The 21,770-nt window shown below is 46.7% G+C and overlaps 1 protein-coding gene across 3 annotated transcripts in view; it reads right to left on the minus strand.

Annotated features, from left to right (window-relative positions):
* The window catches only part of Abtb3 (ankyrin repeat and BTB domain containing 3), a 270,263-nt gene that overhangs the window by 11,069 nt on the left and 237,424 nt on the right, over nucleotides 1-21,770 (minus strand). For 2 of the 3 annotated variants that reach the window (XM_055627844.1, XM_055627846.1), the window contains 9 exons: nucleotides 20,557-20,646; nucleotides 18,738-18,839; nucleotides 16,817-16,910; nucleotides 16,571-16,706; nucleotides 15,709-15,929; nucleotides 14,106-14,284; nucleotides 8,030-8,135; nucleotides 2,242-2,344; nucleotides 113-194 (listed from right to left, as the gene is read on the minus strand). In XM_055627844.1, coding sequence (XP_055483819.1) covers nucleotides 113-194; nucleotides 2,242-2,344; nucleotides 8,030-8,135; nucleotides 14,106-14,284; nucleotides 15,709-15,929; nucleotides 16,571-16,706; nucleotides 16,817-16,910; nucleotides 18,738-18,839; nucleotides 20,557-20,646 — 1,113 coding nt within the window. The remainder of the gene's footprint in view (nucleotides 1-112; nucleotides 195-2,241; nucleotides 2,345-8,029; nucleotides 8,136-14,105; nucleotides 14,285-15,708; nucleotides 15,930-16,570; nucleotides 16,707-16,816; nucleotides 16,911-18,737; nucleotides 18,840-20,556; nucleotides 20,647-21,770) is intronic. The other variant, XM_055627845.1, reaches the window with a different exon arrangement.

Raw genomic sequence — 21,770 nt, forward strand, 5'->3', positions numbered from 1 at the left:
TGATGGAGATGGAGAGGGAGAAACGAAGTAAGTGAGTGTAGATGCTGGCAGCTCTGTCAGGGGTATGCAGGTGTTAGGGGCAGCTGAGGGCTGAAGGCTACCCCAGGCTCACCTGGAAGATGGGATACTTCACATAGCCGATCTCTATGCAGGTGTTGTCATTTGTTGGCTTGCTGGAGAGGAGGGCCTTGAACCTGAATAACACATAAAGAGATCAAAAGACTCATCCGTGCCTTTGCAGCTCGCCTCAGATCAACTCTCCTCGTGACATGAATCTCTGGTTCCTGCTCTAAAACACAGTTGGATTATAGCTGTTAGTGTCTTTATTCAAAGTGATAGACCATGCTTGGAACTCATGTTCTTTTCCAAACTGGCCACTGGAAGGAATGGACGATCTTTAAGACCTCATCACTTTCTCCCACCAACCTGGGTTAGCCTCTGCAAGGTGTCTATTCTGAGCACCTGCCCTGGCTTCCCTCTTGTCTGGTGCCCAACCTTTTGGTTGTTCAAGCTTTGCTCCAGGAGACAGGAGCTTCTGTCTTTGTGAAACAGGAAGCCTCAAGGGCATTTAAATCATGCTTGTTGTCTTAGGGCTTCTATTGCTGTGATGAAAATACCATGATCACAAAGCAAGATGGGGAGGAAAGGGTTTATTCAGCTTATACTTTTGCATTGCTGTTCATCACCAAAGGAAGTCAGGACAGGAACTCAAACAGGGCAGGGTCCTGGAGGAAGGAGCTGATGTAGAGGCCATGGACGGGTGCTGCTTACTGGCTTGCTCAGCCTGCTTTCTCATAGAACCCAGGGATGGCACCACCCACCATGGCCTGGGCCCTTCCTCATTGATCACTAATTGAGAAAATGCCTTATAGCTGAATTTCATGGAGGCATTTCATTGGCTGAGGCTCCTTCCTCTCTGATGACTCTAGCTTGTGTTAAGTTGATACACAAAACCAGCTAGTATACTTGCTGACTTAGGGAGTGGCTCCCCATGGGTAATCACAGGTCTTGGCATTCAGAGGCAAAGCTTCTGGACTGTAGGGACCCTATTAGTGGGACACACTGACTTAGAGACTCATGCAGAGAATAACGTTTTAAAGAGAATAAGCCAAGGTGACTCTTACTTTCTTTAAACACTTTTCCCTTCATGATCACGACAGGTTTGAAAAAGAGTGGCAGAAAAAAACAGGGCATCTGTGTTTCCCTTTCTGTAGCTTACCCCAGGTCTGAAACCTCCAGGGCCACTGTTACCTTGACGAAAAACTAAGAATTGGACACTGGCACACTGTGGAATTATTTGTCTGGTGGTACCAACCAAAAACCCACATGGAAAGTTCATTTTTCTTGTGGCTCCAAAGCAGATATCTGGAGTTTGTTCATTTTGGGGGTACACAAGGGACAGATATTTATGAGTCACCATTCTCCCAGAAGATTCCAAGAGGGACTCTTGTATCTGCATCACCAGGATCCTGATCCTACTTGGAAAACCTCTGCTCCCCTCATGTCAGCCTGTCTCTGTGCCTCTGAGGGAGCACAGGCTTCTCCTCAGCCAGGCCCTCTGCTCCCTGTACATGATCCAGATGCACTGTCATAGAGATGGCATTAACTAGGAGGGAGGATGCCACTTCCCTTCCTCCCTTCCCCTGGGGATAGAACTCAGGGCTTCATATGGCACTCTCCCACTGTGCTGCATGTTTTTTCTGAATGGTGGTCTCACTTGTCAACTGTACCAGTAGGGGAAAGGAAGGTCAGAGCCCTTATATTTTGAAGGCTTAGAGAAAATCTGTTTCCTAACACTGGAGAAAGAATAGGCCTCTCCAGGCTGCGCTGTAAGGAGTCTCAAGTTGTCAACTGCCCCTGAGGGGGCCTAGGTTGCATATAAGAGGCACCCTGTACTCTGAAAGCTTTGATTTTGAGATGTTCTGCTATCCCCATAACAATACTATAAAACAATGAACTTAAAAAGCAGCAATAACAGCCAGGGTTGTAGTAAATTGGTACAGTGGTGCCTGGCATTCATGAGGCCTTGGGTGCAATCCCCAGTACCAAAGGAACTGGGCACAGTGGTGCATGACTGTAACCCCAGTACTCAGGATGTGGAGGTAGGAGGATCAGAAATTCAAGGTCAACCTTGTTCCACAGTGAATTCCAGGACATTCTGAGTTATGAGATTTCGTCTCCAAAAAGAAAAAGAGCAGTAATAGACATACTCTAGCTTCAGGCAAAGCCAAGGGAACATACCTGGGAGAGGCTGTGAACAACAGCACTTTGTGAGCATAGAAGGGTCTTCCCTCTACCAGAAAGGTCACATCAGACATTTCTTTATTGTTAAGAAAATGAGGATCTAGAACAGAGAGAGGGACAGTGTGTTAGTGAAGGAAGGGTGAAGTTGGGTTCCTCTGGCAAAGTACAGGAGACAGCGAAGCATAGTGATCTATTCATTTCACATGGGTGGCCCAAGGTTCAAACTGTAGAAGGCACCTGTAGAGGACAGACACATCACTGCCACCCAGTTCATTCCAGGAGATGTTCAAAGCTGACCTGCCATTAGAAGCAGCCCTTGGGCTGGCAAAATGGCTCAGTGGGGTAACGGCATTTGCTCAGCATGTGGGATGACCTGGGCTCTGATTCCCAGAATCCACTTAAAAGTTGGGATGTGGTAGGTAGCACTAGCATCTAGGATCCCAGCACTACTACAGTGAGATGAGTGGTGGAGACTGAGAATCTGTGTGAACCAGCTAAACCAGTGTACATGGTAGCAGAGAGTCTACCTCAGACAGGCAGGTCATGAAAGCTTACAGTTGAGACTGTGCTGTGACCTATGAAAGGACCAGATTAGCCTCATAAACTCCATTTTGAATTTTAGGCCCCATGTCAAACTAAGTTCTCTTAGTACTTTTCCAGAAAGCAGAAGGACACGAGCAGAGATGAGAAAGTGGGCAAGTTGAGACAGACCTGCGGACCCATCCTGTTGTAAAAGAATGACCAGGCCTGCAATTGTGAGATATCATTGCCTGGCAACTAACCAGATGGTCCCAGTTTCCCACCCAGATAGCCCCTGGTTTGTGACCAGAGTCACATAGCCCTGCTTCTCAGAAAAACCACAGGATGTGCTAATCGCTCCCCCGTCCCCTCGCTACAGCCAAATCAGCACATAACACAACATTCCAGGCGTTGCTCAGGATCCAGATGGCCAGGCCAGAACCACCAGTCTTGATGCCTAAAACAGACCAATTATTTTAAAAGTCAACTTCCCTATAGACCCTGTTACCCAATCCTGTTTTTCCGTATAAAAACCCAAAGCCTTTGTTCCTCAGGGCTGTTTCTTGCTTGCATGCAGGGCAGCCCCTTTGGGAGCTGGCTTGACTAAACCTTTTGCAGTTTGCATCAATCCAGCCTCCGAGTGCATCTCCCCAATATTGGGCTCTTGCTGGGCCTAACACCTGCACACCTATACTCTCACACTCACAAAGGTTAGAAAGAAACAAAACAAAACAAAACAAAACAAAACAAAACAAAACAAAACATCCGTTTCCACATCAGATAAACCTCCAGACAGAGCTCAGATACTTCAGGGTATGAAAGGCATGACTGTGAAGGGAACCTACCCATCCTCATGTCATTTCTCAGGCTCAGTGTCCCTCTGCCTAGTGGAAGTGGTGTTGAAGGGAATCCTGCCCTTGCCACAGGACCCCAGGTCTTTCTCTCTCAGCATCAGTGACAAAGGAGCCAGACCTGTTCTTTATGTTTTTGGTTTTTCAAGACAGGGTTTCTCGGTGTAACCTTGGTTGCCCTGCTTTGTGGAGCAGGCTAGTCTTGAACTAACAGAGATCTGCCTGCCTCTGCCTCCTTGAATGCTGGGATTAAAGGTGCCAGTCTAAGCACCCTGTTTTTACCTCTCATAGCAAAGACAATGTTGCTAATATGCATTAACTGGGTCTAACTTATGACATGGCAGGTCTTGTTTTGGGGCTTACATTCTTCCATTGTGCAGCAGAGGAAACTGAGGCAAGCTGATACGGTAGCTGTGCAAGCCAGGATCTAAAGTAAGGCATTCTGATTCTATGGCTTCACTCACCAAATATAGGCTCCTAGGTATTGCCTTTAATTTAGCCATGCAGACCCAAGGCCCTTCTGGGTGGCCCTTGGAGTCAGCCCAGCACTTCTGTATTGCTAGGCCTCAACTTCTTAGCCCTTACTCTAGTCAGTCCCCACCCAGCAAAAACAAGGTGGCCTTAACTGCCAGGGTCCTGTGGTAGGTCACTGGCATGCCAGCTGACTAGAACTGCAGTATTCATGGATGGCCTTTCACATTGCTTCCTTGGGGAGCAGTACCAATGTCTGAGATTGAGCAGCCACAGCATCTTCACTTACTTAAGTGATTCTCCCATCCTCATGCTCTGTGCTGAGTGTTTCTCATGCCTATGAGAAGTGTCCCAAATCCAGACCAAAGTCCTGACCATTTCTCCCTCATTCTCCTTCATTCTGTTACCACCCTTTTCCAGGTTACATCATCTTTCTAAACATTTCTGAAGCTTCTGTTGGTCTCTTTGCCTTCACTCACCAGAGGCACCACCCTTCCTAAAGCCAGATCCCATCCCAATGGGGCGGGGTACTGTAGGACACATTTGTAGTCCATAACATGGGGCACATGTGTTCCACAGTGCAGAAAAGGAGTCTGCATGTATATGGTATGAACAGCTTCGCAGGGCAATTGATGATGGCTTGCTGGTTCTGAGTTAAATTTCCAGCTCAGGTGGTTCTAGGAAGAGCCTGAGCCCAAATACCCAGAGAACGAGGCAACAAAAGAGGGCTCAGAGCTGTACTTGACCATCTGATAGAGGGCAAGACTGAGCTCCAGAAAGTCTCATCATCTTTGTTTTCCACCCTTTCTATAAAGATGTTGGCTGGAGAAGAGAGAAAAAGTTTTTAGTGGGTTAACTCACTGGGCTCTCTGAATATAGCACAACTTAATGATTCAGTTCCTGTCTCTGATGACTGGTGTTTGTGGGGATAGGCTGTGTGGGCTCTAACTACAATTCATCTCTCTCTTTTTACAAACCTTTCGACAGATCTCTAGTGTTCTCTGGAGAAGCTACACTCCCTACCTCCCACCCCCCTTTTTTTTTTTTTTTAAAGATTTAGTTTTATTACTTTGTTGGGAGCTGCTGGTCTTCCAGCTTGCTTTGATATTTAGATCTTAGTGGAAAGACTGGCCTTCATTTGGAGTCAGTGAAGAATTTCCAAGTCTGTTTCACCTTTCTTTTGAGACAACAAGTGGGGTGTCCTTGTCTAGGGCACACCTTTTGCTTGCTTGACTTCCTTGTAAATTTACTCATTTGTCCTGAGGGGCTTTTGCTCTGGCTTAAAAGGAATCTGGAAAAAAGCAAGGCGTCTAGTTTCCACTAGAGCCTCTCGGAAAGGTCCCATGTGTTGTGTGTTGGTTTATTAATTTCAATCATCACTCCCGACTCAAGAACCATTCAACTCTGCCAGCATTACTTTTAATGGCATATACATGTAACATGTATGGGTATATGGCTGTGAGCTTCCTGATATGGGTGCTGGGAACAGAATTCAAGCTCTCAGGTAGGGCAGTACCAGTACATTCTCTTAACTGCTGAGCCATTTCTCTAACCTGAGTCCATACTCTTGACAAGACCACTGTGACTGAGTTCCTTTTCCACCTCTCCCTAGTCAAGATCCCTGCCTTCTTAAAAAATATTCATTTCATTTTATGCATGTGTGCCTGAGTGTATATATGTTCACCATGTGTGCAGGAGTCCAAGGAGGTCAGAAGAGGCACCCGGTATCCCAGAGCTGGGGTTACAGCAGCTGTGGGTCACCATGTGGGTAGTGGGGACAGAGCCTGGGTCCTCTGCAAGAGCAGTAGGTGCACTTAGCCATGAAAGCACTTCTGCAGTCCCACCCTTGCCTTCTCAGAGTGCTGGCCTTGGAATTCTGACCTGTGAAACCTTCACTGCTAGTGAGAGAAATTGCTACAAACTCTTCCCTCTGTGGATATGGGAAGCAGGGCTAAATGTGTACACTAACAATTTGCCTCATAAGGGTGTCATGTTCTGTTATGTCACCACTGTCAGGGTCAGGGTTTAGAACCATGGCCCTCCACCTCTTACCACCTTCTTATTTGGTTGGCCTTCCCAACCTGTTCCCCTGATGATCAATATTTTCTGCAGAGCAGAAACACCTCTGACTAAGGTACAACTGGGATTTGTTGCCTGCACAGGCATAAAGGTAACAGCTAACCTTTGACTCTGTTGCCAATGTTTCCATTTTCGCAAAAAGTTGTGTCACTATAAATGCACAAGTCACTTGTAACAGTAATGACAATGCCTTGACTCAGCTTCATGCACTCAATCTTTCAACTGATAACGGCAAAGGAACGGTTTTGCTACAGGATAGAAACTTGAGATGCTTCCATTCCTCCAACATTTCATACTAAGAGGGAAAGAATATAGGGAGTAAAGAAGATCCCAACCCTTACAGGAAAAGCAATCTTTCATTGTTAATTTTTTATTACTCCCTGGACATCGGGGGATGGGCTTCTGCAAACAGCAGGCTCAGGTTCCCAGTATCAAGACAGCCAGGCATTTTTCTGTCTTTTCCATTTTGCCCTGCCCGTAATAGATTCAGATCTTCTGAATGAAGCTAGTGTCTTCCTGAGGGATCTCAGGAACTGCCCTCCACAGTGAGGAATTACAGCAATGACAGGGTTGGTCTTCAAGTCCCAGCTCCACCCTGTTCAGACTGCAATCAAAGCATGGGATAGGCCATGCTTTCCTCCGGAGACAGCTGAGAGCCCCTGAGAGGTGGAGGAAAGGTTCGTGGCTGGAGCTGGCTCAGTGCAAGTGTCCAAGGAGTGGGTAAAGTGATCACCAATCTTTATGGACTTCAGAGTATTCATCCCCTACTGCTTGGGTATGCCCTGCTTTTTTTATTTAAAAAGATTTATTTTGATTTTTAATTAATTACCTATATGTGTGTGTGTCTGTCTGTGTGTCTGTGTGTCTGTGTGTGTGCCCATCGAGGCCACAGGTTTTGAATCTCCCTGGATCTGTAGTTATAGCTGGTCAGAAGCCACTTGACATGGGTGCTAGGAACTGAACCTGGGTCGTGGGAAGAGTAGTACCCATTCTTAACCTCTGAGGCACCTGTCCAGCCCTAGCCTGCCCATGGTTTTTAGGTGGGCCCTGTTCTCTACCTTTCATCATTTCCTAAAGCAGGACTTCCACTAGGGACATGCAGGCTCACTGTACTCTCCTGCTTATTCCTCTGCAGTGAAGACACAGGACTTCATAAAAAGGAGTTGCTCTGTCTCAGTTTCTTTCCTGTTGATTTGATTAAACACCCCAGATGAGGGAACTTAGGGGAGAAAGGGTCGGGTTTCGCTCACAGTTGCAGGCCCATTACAGCAGAAAGTCAAGGTGGCAGGCACCCGAAGAAGGTGTTCACATCCACAGAGGAGAGAGAATGAGGGCGCACGAATGTGCTCAGCTCTATTTTTCCTTTTTATACAAATCCAGGCAGTGGTGCCCATCAACTTTTAGCCTGGGTCTTCCTACATCAACAATCTAATGGAGTCAATCTCAACAGAGCAACCTAATCTAGATAATCCCCCATTGAGATTAGTTTCCTAGATGATTCTAGTCTAGACTGTATCAAGTTCAAAATCATCACAGCTGACATGGACAATGGGCCATCTATCATAATCCCCTGTTCATGGGACTCATGGGTCAGGAGCCTCAGCAGTCCCCCAGTGTCAGTGAATGAGGGAAAAGGTCCCACAGGAGGCACTACAGTCCCCTCATGCACATCCTATGTTATATTCTCCAACGAGAATATGAGGATTTACCACCTATTAAAGGAGAGCTCATCTCTTGGGACTGGTATTTCCTCTGTCTCTTGTTGGCCCCTCAAAGTTCCCACCCTATATTTGTCCCATGTGTTTGCTTCCTTTTCATCCCTGCATCCCACAGCAACAGCGTAATATATCGTGGCCACTACTCACCTAGGCGTGAGGTCTGCTTCCTCTTGATCTCTGTGAGCTTGGGAATGGGGTAGGGACCATAACAGTGCGTGAAGATGACACACAGCTGCTGGCTGATCACTTCATTCTGCAAGGAAGAAAACAGAGCTGTGTTATGAGAGTGCTCAGGTGGCACAAGCCAGGCTGTCACTACAGAAACCTGTTCCCAAGGGCAAGAGGAGCCCAGGCATTTACTGTCCTCCTGGAGCATTAGGTATTCAGTTTTCACTTACAATTCCTGGACTGACCTGCTCTATGAGTCCACTGTCTATTTCTTATGAGTTCACTGCTGAGTGTTTATGAAATTTATACAAAACATTTTTCCATCTCACCCCCAATCACTTACTACCTAGGGGAAAGCAGGCTTTTTGTAGCTCATGAATAGAAAGCTTTTTCCCTCAAACCACCCTTATCTCTATTCTCAAACTCTGGAAGCAGTCAATGGTCCTGACTGAGCAGCAGAAAGCCCTTTGGGTCTTGTGACTGTGTCCCACAAGGGCAGGATGAAAGCCTCTGATTGAACTCTGTAATAAATCAGATTCTCGGGCTCATACATTTGGGATCTGGGAGTCATCCGTTGAATCACTTTTCAATAAAAATAAATACAAGGATGGGGGAAGACAGCTCTATGCTCTCAAACTCCAGCTGCCCATGGCTCATGGAGGAAGGAGACAGCTAGGAGTGACCTTCATCCTACAGTTTTGGTTCTTTCCCATGTCAGAGTCCTTCCTGTTAATCCTCTCCAAGAGCAGGTGTGCAGGCCGAGAGGTGGGATGTGATTCACAGCATTCTGTTGCTTTTTGTTGGGCAAATGGCTAAACCAGGGGCTAGACAAGTATTTACTGCTGTATGGTTGGACTAAGTGTCCTTGAGGACCCATGTGTGTTAGGGGTGTGGCCCCTGTCCACCATGCTATGGGGAGAGTTTGCAGGAAATCTGAGGTCTTTCAGTATGTGTTGCTAAAGAGGGTTATAGGACATTGGTCTACTCGCTCTTTCTCTCTTTGCATCTCAGCTGCTCCCACCATGTGCTTCTGCCCTTGATGCCCAGTCTCACCTCTGGCCCAGAAGCAATGGACTAACTGACTTCCAAAACTGTGAGCAAAACTAACCTTTCATCTTTTAAGTTGACTATCTCAGGTGTTCTGCTTCAGCAACACCAGGCTGATTAACACAATAAAGTATTTTTTTAAAAAGTAGGTTATAATATACTTTGTGATATGTCTTTTTGAAAATCAAAGACTGAAGAGGGTTTAGAATAAAGTGGGATCATTATTTTTTCTTTATATTTACGAGTCAGTATTGTGTTTGTGATCAAAATAGTAAATACGATTTTGTTTTTTAAAAGATGGGTTTGCCAGTGGTTCAAGGTATTTTCAAATTTAATCCCCCAAGGCAGGACATAGCTCCTTTATATGTGAAAAGAGAATCTGAACCCTTTTATTAAAATGGAGAGATCAGAAAAGGCACAGTGTCAGCTGGGACATGATTCATAGAGGTGTCATTAGAGTGAAAGGAGGACGGAACTGACCTTTTTTCAAGGATGGCATGGGTGACATGTTATGAGCGGGGGGGGGGGTAGGTTCTCACCAGTGGCTGCCACCTCACCCCTACATTTAGGGGTGAGAAAAGTGCTCTCCCCCATGAGGAGCATTAGAAACTGGTAAGGAATGTAAATCTTTTTCTTTTCTTTCTTTCTTTGTTTCTCATTTTTGTCTGAGACAGGGCTTATGTAGCTCAAGCTAGTCTTGAACTTGGAATCTTCTTCACTCACCTTTCCAGGTACTGGCATAACAGCCAAATGCTACCGGATTGTATCCCACACTTTTTAAGAATAGTATTTATTATCATTTTGTTTGGAGTGGGGCAAACTGTGGCAGGAGGGCATGCATGAGTAGGAGAAATCACTGCATAGGTGACAGTCAAGATTGCTTTCAAGGCAGTCTCCACTGGCCATGACATCAGCAGATGTGAGGTGACCTTCCCATTGGCAGAAGGCTCTATGGTTGCATATCAATGTCTATTTTTGTCATTCAAGAAGACAAAATTGTCATTTCACAGTGAAACATGTACCGCAGGCAAACCCAAGAGGGAGCCGAGGGACAGGGTGACTTTATAGTTGAGAACATGAGGTTTGTGACATCCAGAATCCTGACTTTTTTGATCCCCTCCAAATAGGCCTCAGGTCCATAATTTCAAATGGAGGCAGTGATAGTAGGACTCTCCCCACCCCGGGGTCCTTGTGTGGAGTGAATGAGTTTGGAGTGACTAGAGTGGCTCCTGCACACAGAAGTGCTTTGCAATGTGGGTGATTATTCTCATTAAACCCATGTCCTGGCTCAAATGGCCAGAGCAGGTCACTTCCCCAGCACAGGCTGTGACATATGGAACACAGGCTGGGAGAACCTATGAGAACTGTATGAGGGACGTCAGAGAAGAAAGGCAGTGGAGAAAACACAGACCTGACAAGGCTTTGCTGAATGGCCGTAACAGAAGGGGGAAGAGTGCTAAGCACACGCCTGTCCTGCCTCAGTGTTTTCTCTGGAGTTGATAAATTAAGCACTTTTAGCAAACAGTGTCTACACTGAATCCCATTTTCAAGGTTCTTCATGGACATGGTTTGAGAACTCTGCTGTGAGGATGTCTCTGGTAGCTTGTGGTGACTTTTCGATGCTTTCAACATCTGATCCAAAATTCACTTAGAGGCCGGTTTTCATTGGCAGCCATTTGACAGTTTGAAGCATTGTTCAGAGGCATCCAGATTATTCGGAAGCCTGCGATTTTTCTGCTTTGATTGAGATCTTATTTTTATTTTTATACTTTTGGTGCTGCTCCTAGCTATTGTCCAATGAGGGACTTTGGACACATATCTGCTTCTTTGAGGTGGGATCTAAGATGCCTTCCATAGAATGATACTGGTACACAGCAGCCAGAATGCTATTTTTAAATCAGTGTAAAAGAGAGATTTATTTCCAAAATATTATGCAGAAGTTTCCAGTAACTTTTATGCCTATGGATAGCAGACTGATTTTTTTTTAATTTAAACAATCATATTTTCCCTTGTGTTGGTGAGGAGATGGAAAAGGCGCATCTTTTATAATTCTCATGATAAGCTGCTATGGTTTAATATACTTTTTTTCCCCCTGTAATACATGTTAAAAAATTGGTTCCCAATTTGATGATGCTGAGGACAGACAATAAGTACTACCACTAATATAACAGGTTGAAGGACAAGTTGCAGACGGGGAGAAAATATCTGCAAACCATATGGCTGACAAAGGACTAGTACCTAGCATACATATAAAACTCTTAGACTTCAACAATTCAAACATAACAAACAATTCAACTAAAATGAAAAAAAAAAGATGCAAAGAGAAATTTCAATGAGGAGAAAATATGGATGGTAGCCCAGTGCATGGTTGGGAGGGGAGCCCAGTGCATACACGGGGATGGCAGATGAGTGCATGCTTCGGGGTGATAGATCAATGCATGCTCAGGGAGAGTAGACCAGTGCCTATGTGGGGGTGGTAGACCAGTGCATACTTGGGGATGGAGTGGTCGACCAGTGCAGGATTTGGTGTTGTGGACCAATGCATGCATGGGGAGGGTAGACCAGCTAGACCAGTGCATGCACAGAGGGTAGCAGAGCAGTGCATAGATGGGGATGTTAGACTAGGGCATACATGACAGTGGTAGATCAGTGCATGCTTCTAGGTGGTGGACAATGCATGCTTGGGGATGGTGGACTAGTGTATTCTTAGGGATGGTGACCAGTGAAAGCATGGGGATGGTGGCCAGTGCTTGCTTGGGGATGGTGGCCAGTGCTTGCTTGGGGATGGTGACCAGTGCTTGCTTGGGGATGGTGGACCAGTGCATGCTCAGGGAATGTTTGCACACTGTAGTTATGTTAAACCACCTGTTTCCCTGTGGGTTAGTCTATGTGATGTCATACCATACAGGTTAGCGTTTCCCTCGAACTTCCTATGAAAGCAAACTGACCCTCTTTCCTTCCTTCCTCTTGGCTGTACCATCTTTCTTGGGCCTGTCCCTAGTTTCTGGATGTGTAGCATATTTGCCAGGGAGCAGGTTCCCATTCACATGTGGTGAAGGCCTTTCCTTATTCCTGCCTTCCAAATGTTAGAGCTGTTGGTGACTTCCGTTTCCTTCCTCTCAGTGGCCCACCTTACTCCTGCTGTCAGGCACAGTTTGTGGAAGGCTCCCCATACCCCAACCTCTGCTTGTTAAATGAGCTACCAGGTAAGATGAAACATGTGGCATTAGCAGTCAGAGAGGGATGGCTTTTTGGGTGGCCTGAGAGAGAGGACCTTGGGGTGCTAGGAGTGCTGTGTTTGGGGTCTAGTGCTGGCTATTGGATGTTCAATTGATGGAAATTCAGTAGGCTCAGCATTTACAATCTAGGAAATTTTCTATGGATATGTCATACTTCAAAGTGAAATTTACTCAAAAACAAAACAAATGAAAAAAAAAGCAAAAACCCCAAAAGACATAAACCCAAGGTACTTCAAAAACGTCTGGAATTCCTCTGTAGTCTAGAAAAAAGTTAAAACCAGACAAGCCAGAAAATGCTAGAATATAGACACCGGGAATGCAGCCAGTAATGCTTTTCACCGAGGTGGTTCTTGGGTAATTTTAGGTAAAAGCTTTTATTCATTTATTTTAAGTTGGAGGGGGACAGAGGAGGAGTTTGCTTTTGAAATGTTACCAGAAGATTCTGCTCTTCTTGAATTCACTGAAGCCTACTATCCTGGGGTCCAGTAGTGTGGATGGACACTAGACACATCCAGCAGAGGGCCTGCAAAGCCTGGCTTGAGGATGGACACTGACCAGAAAACCTGCTGAGACTTGCTTTGGTCTCAAGGCTCTGAGATGCTCTGGAAGTGGGTGAACTGTGTTGTTGATGGGTTGTCTCTGCCTCCATTTCCCCCGTTTGCTAAATAGAGATGAATTTAGAGCTTTTTGAGACAGTTCATTATGACAGGGTTCCACAGACAAATGTGTGTGGGAAACATCCTAATTCCTTTTGTGAACTGGGGCATTCAGGACATTGACAAGAGGTGTGTTCACAATGCAATGTCACTCTGTGACAAGGACATGACATGTGACCGAGGTATTCATAGCTGGCTTGTGCCTGTGGCTGCCTTGGGCTGGTGTTTATAGAAGAGCCTTGGGGAAGCAGAGAAGCTTTTTGAATCCACTAAGAAAGCTTCTACTTGGTGCTAGGGAGGAGCAGAAGGGCATTGGGGTTTTAACTGATTTGCACTCATGGCCACCTAGAGAGGCCTGTATAATTATTGACTCATGTACAGAGAGGAAAATTGAGGCAGAGAAAAGTTTAAGAAACTTCACTAGGGCCAACAGGCTAGTAAGTGGAAGAGCCTTGTGCTTCAGCTCCAGAGAACATGTGCTCAGCCACTGTTATATAAGCCTAAACTCTTGTGGGACTTCTTAGGGTATGAACTCTCTGGAACCTCTCAGGGAGACTGGTTCTCCCTAGTGCTTCTTGTGCTCACAGAGCTGGGCTGTTTTCTGTAGTGTTGACCCTAACAGGCTATAGGGAGCAAGCTCGTTAAGACTGCCCATCAACACACAGGAGAGGGATATGTACCCCTGGCAGGGCCTGAGGATTTTTATGATACCCCCAAATGAATGACTCTACAGAAGATCTTATGGAATGACTCTCATAATACCCCAAGAGTGAAAATGTTGTTTGGAAAGGGATGAGGAAATGTGGCATTTCCTTTGCTGGGAATGGAGATCTTGGTAGGGGTGAACCTCAAGAAGTCAGAATGAAGTTCCCCTGACTTGCTCTCCCATCAGTGCCTTGGGATACAGAAGATGCTCAGCCAAAAAAACTGTCCCACTAGTGATTGTATAAATAGCTATAGCAAGCTGGGATGCACTCGCTACCCATGGCTGTGATGAAGGGATGTTAAGGACCATTAGTTTCCAGCAAGGGATCATCCAAAACTGTGGACCTCCATTCTCACTCTCCACTGTAACCACAGTGGCCTCACCCCCCTCAACTACCGTCCTCTTACCTTGCTTGCTTTTAAGATCTCAAACATCAGGGGCAGGCCTTGGGTAATGAGCTCCTCTGTATACTCCTCCTCTTGGATGGTCTTGAATTCCTTGAGCAAACACTGGATGAGAGGCCTGCGGTGCTGCTGGAAGGCGATCCGCAGTGACTCCAGCCATGTGTGCAGAGTCCAGGGGACACCTGGGCAGGGGCAGGAGGAGGCATCGGGCCAGGTGGGAGGAGAGGGTAGGTGAGGGGAGGGCAGAAAACAATGAAGGGATGGGAATATTTTTATTCTGAAGTTGGCTTTTGTCCTTTTGTCTAGGACATTACCAAGCTATGAGACCAAGGGACGAGCTTTCAGTGAGTAGAGGTAAGACTTGTAGAAGCTGAAATTGGAGGTCATAACTCATTCTATTCTGCTTACATGTGCTACTCGTGTTATTAGGGGACACATATTACAATACCAATCACTGTGTGGAATCTTTTAATTACTCATTCTTATTCAGCTTATGTTTCTGAGTTCATAGTCTTCCTTCTACTCACTAGGCAGGAACAAAGAAACTCAGGTAAGAGAAATTTTTGTCCAGAACTAGATGGCATATCCACACTCAGAAGAGAGTTAAGAACTAGAGAAATAGACCAAAGGACTTGACCATCTCCAGTCACATCTAAATAAATGGGAGGAGACCATTGCTGATTCCCTGTGTGAACCATTTCCATCTGTGGCGCCTCATGGGGTCTTTTCCCTTTAACAAAGTCTCCTCAGTAGATGATGGCTGTAATGTGCAGTAAGGTGGTGAGGAGAAAGGACATGCCTTGCCTCCTTCAAAATGAACAGATAGGTTGTTCTAAGCCCTGAGCTTTATAGTCATGCAAAACAGATTCTCAGGGCAAGAGCATAAAATTTCCAAATATCGAACAGCCAATCTGCTAGAGGTTCTTTCCAGAACAGGAATCCAATGGCTTCTATTCGGTTTTTTAGCCTGCCATGATAGGGCCACATTTTCTATGTCTCACTGTTCCTTTTCCTGCCAGTCTAAAACCATTAGACTGGTGCTAGGCTAGCCTCAATCCTCAGGCACAACAATGAGACAGCTCTGGGCTAGCTCACTCAAGAAGAAGCTGCTGCTTGCCTGAATAGCTCCTGTTGGCTCGGAGGAAAAGTCCTAGTGAGGTGGCGTTTGTCCTTGCCCTGGTGGTCACTCTGTGTCAGTGGAGTTGGGTGTTCTATACAGTAAGTCCTAAACCACTGGGAACCACCTGGAGTGATTGTTAAATATAAAGATTTCCAGCCTTTATCCATCCAGACCCTCAACAGCAGGGCCTCTGGGTGCAGGGCCTGGCAATCTGTACTCAGACAAGCTCCCCAGGTGATTGCAGTACCTGGCTCAAGGTGCAGGGTGAGAACCAGGACAGATGATCTAAGGGTGGAGCCTCTGGGCAGGCAGGGTGCTGTTGACTATGAGGACAGCATGGGTGGCTTGGCCTGGAAATGTCCTAACCAGTGAAGGAGAAGCTCCCTGAGACCCCTTGTGTGTGTGTGTGTGTGTGTGTGTGCGCGCGCACGCACGCGCATGTGTGCGCGCGTGCTGTGTCTAGTGGTGAATGGTGCTCAGACTGACCTATACTCCTGATATCAATTGTGACATCCACGTAGCCATGCTCAGCGCTGTGATACATGGCCTCCCTCAGGGCCCTCAGTTTGGCCTTGCTGTTGCGGCTGGTGCACAAGGGGGGCGGGGCTGTTTCTGCCAGGTCAGTCCCTTCAGCCAGAATCTCCTCCAGGGACAGGATATCGCTCTTCTCCTTCTCTGGCTGAGCGAGCAGTTTGCGGAACACATTCCTGTCAATCATAAACCCAGAGAGGAAGACACTCAGAGCTGGAAGTGGTTGTGCTGGGGCAGGGGCACCATAGGGGCTAGGAAGCTGCTCACTCAGGACCAGGAATGAGAGGATAACTCCCAGGTGGTGGCTTTAGGGGTGAAGGAGATGGTGGGGTGTGGCTGGAGGACAACTTGAGGCTGAGTAACACCCAAAAGGTTCTGGAACTCAGCCTTTTTGAGTGTTGTTCTCCTTGGGGGTAATGTGTAATAAAATCTGATAGGGTTTCTGAAAGAAACTAGAAAGGACATAGGCATACATGAAGAACTCTGTCATTTTTATGTGAATTCTTCTCACAACACAGCAGCTGATGTGATGGACTCTGACCCATACTGGCCAAGACTGACGCATCCTTGTGGTTAATATTGACTGAGAGTGAACAGAACATGGCAGTTTGCACGTATGTGTGGTGCAGGGAATTGGCTCTTGGTAGAAAGCTTTGAGTGAGGGCACGCTGGTCAGGCCTGGAGCCTGGGCCACCCCACTTCCATTAACCCCTGGGCCCCACATCCAGAGAAAGAATGGGTCTGGGGCAGGCCTGGGAATCTGAATTTTTAACAAGCACCACTTGGGACCTGGTGGCCTTGGCCCATCCTAGCCTACCTGTGTCCATGGGCTGCGGCCTGGCTGAAAGAGTTCATATCTCCCTGGGGGGTTGTAGAAATTCCATTCCTGTATATGGTTCCTATCAGGGGATCCGCACCACGCTCCAACAGCAAACTAACCAGCTCAAAATTTCCTGCAAGCCCAGAGAAGGGGACTTCATAAGAGAATAAAACAAAGACTAGTCACAGGTACATTAAAGGCCACAGGGGAGACACCAGGTCTGGGTTGGAACTGGTAACTTACCAACAGCTGCTGCAAGCTGGAGGGGAGTTTCTGAATAGTTCTCCTCGCAGTGTTCCACCGAGCCTTCCACCTTGGCCCCAGCGTCCAGGAGGAGCTACAGAGGAAGAGTGGCCACTGAGACACTTACAGGGCATGCATCATGAGGTGGCACCAGTGTGCTGGGGGAAATCAGTCAGATACTTGTGTCCCCCTCCCCCAGGTCAGTGACCTTGTAGGCTGGGCTGGAGGTAATGTTACCTCAGAAGAGGAGCCTCTCTCATCTTCCAGAACCTCAGACTACCCATGGTGTGCTCCATGCACCAGAAAGGTTAGAGACTTTGTTAGAAGGGCTGCCTCTCTGGCCCCAGCCTGGACATCCTGAGTTACCCTGTATTTTAACAGGTTCTCCAGGGCATCCTTAGGTATGTTAAGGTTTCTGGAAGCACTGAGATAGAAGCATCCAAATTCTGCAAGTCTCTGCTGTGGGGTCTGTGCCACAAGACTCAGAAGGCAACTGAAGTGGTCTTTTTCAGCCACAGATTCTCAGGACTTATGACTGACCCCAGAGACATGCTCAGCCAGCCAGAGTGAGAATCCCTCCCAGAAGCCCGTGGATGGCTCTGAGGACAGGTGAGGTGTTTAGTTAGTTCTCTAGCCAGCAAGATCCAGTAATGTACCAAAAGCTGCAGAAATTCTGCTTCTGCCTTCTTCATTAGTGCATTTGCTGAGATGGGTGAGATTATTAAATGAGGCGAAGGCTCTGTGCATGCCAGCTCATCACTCTCGATGGAGGTGCTGTCTGCAGGTAGCATGTATCATGGGGAAGAATCCACCATCCTCACTACCTACCTATTATTACCTGAGAGCACAGTCCCATGACTGCACCTGCTGCAGGCCTGGTTACCAGGAGGTTCTGCCCGACTTTCAACTGTTCCTTTTCCTGAATGAATGGCTGAGAATGCCACTGCCCATCAAGGGGTGTTGCCTGTGCTGTTATCTTTCTCAGATGCCTCTCTGCTAGGAGGGGGCTGATGTGATATTCTACGAGCAGAAGCTAGCCTCCAGGGTGCCACACCATACACTCAGCCTCCCGAAATGCTACTATGGGTCTGTCACGAGGATTCCCATAGCCAGGAAACAACAAAGTTCCCATGAGATGCCAACACTGCCTATCTGTCCCTGCCACTCTATTCTGTGAAGCATGGGCCACATCAAAGAGGCGTGTTCTTGCTGTCTCCAGTGCTCTGCACTCACTGTGGGGCTGGGTGTGGTCCTGCATTTGGATGCCAATCCTCTTCTGAGGAGGTAAAGATCAAGTTAAGAGTGAGGCCATTCACTGACCACCAAGTCTACCACAGTCAGAAATAGTGACAACAGAACTGTTGGAATCACAGATACAAGCATGCCACCACATCTGGAGCTGTTTCAGAAGACACAGGGATCCATTGCAGACCTCCAGGAGCCGCTTCTCAAGTGTCAAGACTCACACTAGTACCTTTTTTTCAAACACCCCCTTGTTGATCTGGATGCTTCTTCCCACTGGTTGGAAACCACTGGTGTCTACAGGTTACTAGGGCAACACCTGAGGGGAGATTCCCTCCAGGTACTGACCCTGGCTGAGTCTCATGGTGATGTTAAGACAAGTAAAAGGAGCAAATTCATAAAGTGACAGCTGAAGTCCCACCTCAGAGCAGGAAGAACTCCACAGGTCTGTCACTCTGCATGTGAGGCTGTACGTGGGTACGTGATGCTTTCATATTGGTTAATGCTGGCCAAATAGATACTTAAGTACTTTACTATAAAATATGGATATGTTACACTGGATTGCAATTAACCAATATGAATCACTCAGGGAGATATGCATGCTGGGAGAGACTTAGGTTTGTGTCATGGAGGAGGTTACAGTTAACGGTCAGATGTGGATAGGGAAATTCGTTAATACCTGAACTACAGGAATATGTCCATGCAACACAGCAAAAGTCAGAGCCGTCCAATGGCGGGTCTCGGGGTGGACGGATGGATATTTATGAGGAGTACTGACAACCTATAAACAAATTGAAGTTATTTTCAAAATGTGACCTTCACAATAATAGGCTTGCAGAATCTAGCCTATCTGTAGCCAGGCACACTCAGGCTAGGAAAGTACCAAAAAGACATCCTGGCATGTGCCTTGGAAGATGATGGTGACTTTAGGTAGTGATGTCCCATTTTGGAGGCCCCAAGAAACCTGTCACCAGAACTGGGTCCTGGTCTTGCTTATGTTTGTTAGCAGAAATGCTAAAGCAGCTTTTTGAAAGCAGGCCACTGAGGGCCTGTGTTTTGGGGGTGTTAATAACAAAGGTGGGGAAAGGTTTTTGAGACTTTCCTCCTGAAAGGCATCAGTGTTCACTCGTAGGGATGCTTTGTTACGTGGTTCCAATGAGCCAGCTTCTCTGCCCATCTCTTTCTGCCCTTCTACTTACAGAGGGTGCTGTGGCTCTGAGAGCTACAGGAGGTGACATAGCCTGAAATGTCACTAGTGCTCTGTCCACATTTTAGAACCTCAGAGGGTGCAGTTAATCCCAGGTGAAGGGTGGGTCTACCTCATGCTTTCACAGTAGAGGGGACACTCACTCATCAGAGAGTGGCTATGCCTGTCACCCCACACACAGATCACCCTGGTTTACAGCAAGGGTGATACCAGTACATGGTGTTCTCCCCAACATTCCGAGGGCCTGAGTAGACAAAGGGACCGAGCAAAACTCATGGAAGGCTCTAAAGAAGAGGATCAAAGAACACTTAGCTGAGGACCTTGAAGGGGTCTGGGATAGCAAATGGACGACCCCTATATCACTTGAAATGCCTAAGATCTAAAATGGGTTTGGATTCAGAAACATGTTTGCTGTCTGCTTTCCTCAGATGAATATTAAACTCACTAATAATTTTTAAAAAGTACAAACAACACTGCAAGGGCATCTAATTTTGAAGGTCAAAGGTTTCCCAGAGTTGTTGATTAATGGCTGCAGCATGCCAATCTCCTTGACATCTGCAACTGCCAAGCACTGCCTGAGCAGGCCTTCAGGCCGCAAAGAACAACAGCTACAAAAAAGCCAGATTCTACTTATTTTGAGTCTTGGAGTGGTCTGGAGCAACTAATGGAATCCCAAAGCAAGGCTGGATGCCTCTGCTAGGTGCAAACCATGGTTCGGCAACCTCTCCTAGGAATTGATTCCTCCCAACAATGCTTGCATCAGCGATTCTTCTCTGTCCCATAACTCACACCACTTCTTAAGCGTCAAAGCAGGTGGTAGTTTCAGAACGTGAACCTGAGCCTGTCGCCTTCTAAAGCTTGCAGGGAGGAGTGCTTCTGTTTCCAGCCTTCTGTACTACATCTCATCAGCACTGAGATAACAGCCACCAAAGTGCACCAGTGGGTCTGGCCGGGGGGACAGAATGTGAGAGAAAAACCTTGCCCAGGCCGGCATGTGTCAGGTTAGCAAAGGGCTGGAACATGGGAGTTTTCCGTCCTATCCCAGAAAGGATGAGTCAGGCGCTAGGAGCTTTTCAGTCAACAGAAGCTGGAGCTCCCTGGAGCTACTGCTATTTCTTTAAGTGAAGTGCACACATAGGGTTGGCTGCTTGGGACTTTGGCTGGGGCCCCAGGAAGGTCACAGTGTGCCAAGTAGTTTCACCAGTTCGACAGCCACTGAGGAATGCTGTGTGAGGGTGGCTGGGAAAGGAAAGTCTGGGCCGGCAGGGCCTGCCGCCCTCTGCGCCCTCACCTCCACATTCAGGTCAGCTCCGGCATCCAGCAGCATCTGCACCATTGCCTCGTCCCCTCGGACGCAGGCGTACATCAGGGGGGTCATGCCCTGCAGTGGTCAAAACCAGAGACGTTTACAAGGCGGCCGTGCTCAGTCGACAAACACATGGAACATCTTATTGTACTCAGGCGCTGGCAGGACAAGAGTAAATGCGGAGCCCGGTCACACACAGGGACACAACCTTCCACATGCTGGAAACTACAGTGGAGGAGTGGAGGGAAGTGACATCACCTTTTAGCACCTATCTCTGCCTAAGTTGGAGGGTTTTCCTGTATTTCATGGCACAACAAACCTAAGCTTTTTTTTTTTTTTTTTTTTTTTTTAAACAAATGGCTGATTACAATAGGCTAGAGGGCTCACGAGAACTTTCTGGATCCTGCAATATCAGTCCTAAGGTATTTAATTGTGACTAATACAGTTTCTTTGATATTTGTGTCCTTCACAATATGGTAAAGTATGGTAAAAATATGAGATGTGGGTCAGATAGAGTCAAGGGTAACTGGACATCCCTGAGCATGTGGCCACCCTCACTGACATCTGCTACAATATCAGTTTTTACAGGCACAAGGCAATTGAAGCAGAATAGCCTTTAGGAAATCCTTCCCTGCTCTGACTACTGATTCTCACAATTGAGCTCCACAACCAAGAAGGAAGGGATAGGGTTTTCCATCAAAAGTATTATGAAGGCAGTTTTTTTGGGGAAGGTGTTCAAGCTGCAGCCTTGTCTCACACTATACACTAATATAATGTTTAGTTTTAATAGAGATAGCCAACAAGAATTAAAATTAAAATGACACCAAGTTGGTTTCTGCACCCATCTCTAGGTGTAAACAATGAAATATATCGTATGTGAAAATCACTCTAGCACTGGTACTGTGCAATAGAAACATTACAAGTAAAATTCTAAAGTCAATGACAAGTTGAGATGCATTTGCTACATTAAAGGACTCTGTACCTAATATTGGAAGAATTCCTTTAACTAAACAAGAAAGTCAGTAATAATGCTGATAAAAAGCAGACAAAAGGAAAGCAGAAGATTATCAGGGAATACACACGCAAGCAGAGGGTGTGCAAAGACTAGTCAGGCTCCTAGAGGGAGAATACCGAAGACTGAGGATTTGGAAAGGCTGGTGCCTCTGAGACACTTCCATTTTAGAGAAAAATTTCCCCAA

The sequence above is a fragment of the Psammomys obesus genome, unplaced genomic scaffold (assembly GCF_907164565.1).
Source record: "Psammomys obesus unplaced genomic scaffold, mPsaObe1.curated_primary_1811, whole genome shotgun sequence".
NCBI classification, from domain to species: Eukaryota; Metazoa; Chordata; class Mammalia; order Rodentia; family Muridae; genus Psammomys; species Psammomys obesus.